The sequence below is a fragment of the Montipora foliosa genome, chromosome 2 (assembly GCF_036669935.1).
Source record: "Montipora foliosa isolate CH-2021 chromosome 2, ASM3666993v2, whole genome shotgun sequence".
Classification (NCBI taxonomy): Eukaryota; Metazoa; Cnidaria; class Anthozoa; order Scleractinia; family Acroporidae; genus Montipora; species Montipora foliosa.
This window is the reverse complement of record NC_090870.1, coordinates 25,965,059-25,967,558: the sequence shown is the minus strand read 5'-3', so window position 1 is coordinate 25,967,558 and position 2,500 is coordinate 25,965,059. Positions and strand designations below refer to the sequence as shown.

At 38.6% G+C, this 2,500-nt stretch overlaps 1 protein-coding gene across 1 annotated transcript; it reads left to right on the top strand.

Annotated features, from left to right (window-relative positions):
- The first annotated feature begins 924 nt into the window (after positions 1-924).
- On the top strand, positions 925-1,796 carry LOC137991393 (uncharacterized). The gene is made up of 3 exons (XM_068836486.1): positions 925-1,163; positions 1,286-1,513; positions 1,631-1,796. The coding sequence occupies exons 1-3, from the start codon at positions 925-927 to the stop codon at positions 1,794-1,796; spliced, it is 633 nt and encodes a 210-aa protein (XP_068692587.1).
- The last annotated feature ends 704 nt before the right edge of the window (positions 1,797-2,500 follow it).

Genomic DNA, 2,500 nt, shown 5'->3' with positions numbered 1-2,500 from the left:
TGTGCTCTTCAAAGCTGACTATGGACAGTTTAAGGCTTCCGCCCAAAGTTATAAAAGCTTTCCTAACGGCAAATTATGAGTAAGAACTGCTCTCGTTCGTCTCTTCGTATCTTGCTGAGCTGTCCGTCCTTCCGGAGTCGCTTCGTGCCTCAACCATGGCCAAGCTCACAGGACTTTCAGTTGAAGAGGTGAGTCACTCCATGTAAATTATGTATAAATGGGTCATCATTTTCATACGATTTAAACAACAAAAGGCACTTTTGTTGTCTCCATCGTTCTTCATCATACGGTATGGGGCCCAGTTCTCGGCCACAAAAAACGTAAACTTTTATTTCTTATCTTGGAATAGCCGTAAGGATTTGAAATTTCACAGACAACTAGCTTTAGCATTGAGTTTACACATGTAAAGCTATCGACTTCTCAATGCTGTTTTCTCCCGAGTAATAACGAAAATGGAGGCTTCGTTCGTGGGCCCAGTTACCTGCCACCGAGCCCAGTTCTTGGCCACAAAAGAGTGCACTCGATTCATCAGAACAAAGAACGCTTTATCACCAATTTTTGTTTTTAAGTCACTAATAAGGCTTTTGTTTGATATTTCGCCCACAAAGTATCCTTAACGAGCTTTGTTTCTAGTTAGAAAAAGAAGTTTTTTGCACACCTAGTTTTTCTATTAAATGCAGTCAAGCGACGCTAAAAAAAGGTTGGGTATTTCAAAACGGGGTTCCGTAAGCGAGAACTCACAGTTTTAAAGAGCATGTAAACCTAAAAATACGACTTTTTTTCATTTGTCGCTTAATGTGGTAGTGAAAAACGTTTTGCTATTTATTTTGGTCAATTCGAAATATTTAGGGTGAGGATTCACTTCCGGGTAAAACAATAGTGGGTGTTTGTGACGTCAGCAGTGGAACATAAATAGAGAAAATTATGGCTGCTTGTGCTGATGGCACTAGTTCAGAGGAGTTTTTATCCGATGTAACCAGCGAAAATGAATGCAATTTCTATGACAGTGACGTTGGTGAAACCTCAGTAGCTTCCATGGATGTTGGGCCTCATCCTTATCGTTTTAAACCATGTAGAATCCGTCGTAATGTGAAGTGTGAAAGAATAAACAATCACAAGGAACAGACGGAGAGTGCAACGAATCACTTGGGGAACACAGACAGGTAATTGTTTCTCTTTTCATTTCGTCCACATCCTTTAGTGTTTTATTTACATTTGGCATGAATGACATCAATTCGTTTCTGTTGATGTTTTAATTTTTATTTCGCCATTTTCCATTTTCTAGGTGCCAATGTGGAATGTGCCAGCCAATGCCCACAGTTCATAAGAGCGTTTGTTGTGGAGAAATCGGGCAAATTTGGCAGAAGGTGGAAGACCAGAGACCTGACGTGCAAATGTCCTGTATTACAGAGCACCTAGGATTTCAGTCGAACTGCCTTGATGTCTGGGTCCTTGAAACTGCGTATTATGCATATAGACAACAGCATGGCCAGGACAATCATACAGCACATGAGTATGTGTACTATTTATTCCGTGAGATTGCAAAGTCAATATGAAAACTATGTCACCTTGTTACGTTTTTGAGTAACAGAGAAATTGATAATGTCTTCTATCTTATAATCTTGTGCAGGAAATTTCGCTACATTGCCTACAGACAACTCGTGCGTTGGTGCTGGGGCTATCTTGGGAAGAATGTGAGGGTCGCGCTTCCATCCTGCGTGGTCAACAAGATTCGCAGCACATTCTCTGCAGACTTTGGATCTTCGTACACAGGGTTAAAGCCACCATACCTGTGAAATACGAGGTAAACTTTTTATTCATGCTTTGCGATTTTATGCTTTCATTAAGGCAGTTCAAATGTAGAAACAATCCTAACACTAAATTTTCCATTGAATAAAATATGTTAACGTGACCATGTACAACAGGTCACTACGTATATAAAAACAGGGGACAACAATCTTTTTACATTTTAATGGTTTGAGAAAATTACAAGTATTGATGTTTTTTTTGGCTAACAAGTTGACTTTACGTTATACGAGTTTGTAATAACAGACAGTAATGGCATTTTGGTTATTATTGAAATGATTCTGTTCAAACCACAGACTGCAAGTTGCTCTTTAAGCTATTGTTACAGTTTGTAATGTTAACATTTTTTAAATGACCAATAATATAGATTGGAAATAAAGGGTTAATTAATGTTTTGTTTAATTTGTCTGCTTTGAATTTGCATTTTGCTCTTTTCAATAAGTTCACTGGAAGATAACAGTAGCAGAACCAGACCTTAAGCTATGTTGAAAAATTTAGGTTTGGGCTGAATACATGGACGATTACCAAAAAATCAAAAAAGAAAGGAGGGGCTCCCCTCCCCTAGATCCACCACTGGTTAATGTGGGGTGGTGATACATGCATATGAATACAACAGTGCAGTAGACATTGAAAAGGAATAGGCCATTTCCCAATTACCTTAAGCCTTATTCTTAAAGCAAATATAAGATGTGCA

Excerpts from the sequence above, each read along its gene's own strand:
- LOC137991393 (XM_068836486.1), top strand. The coding sequence starts at position 925 with ATGGCTGCTTGTGCTGATGGCACTAGTTCAGAGGAGTTTTTATCCGAT. Across the intron at positions 1,164-1,285 it reads CACTTGGGGAACACAGACAG|GTGCCAATGTGGAATGTGCC; the intron begins GTAATTGTTTCT and ends TCCATTTTCTAG. Across the intron at positions 1,514-1,630 it reads GACAATCATACAGCACATGA|GAAATTTCGCTACATTGCCT; the intron begins GTATGTGTACTA and ends AATCTTGTGCAG.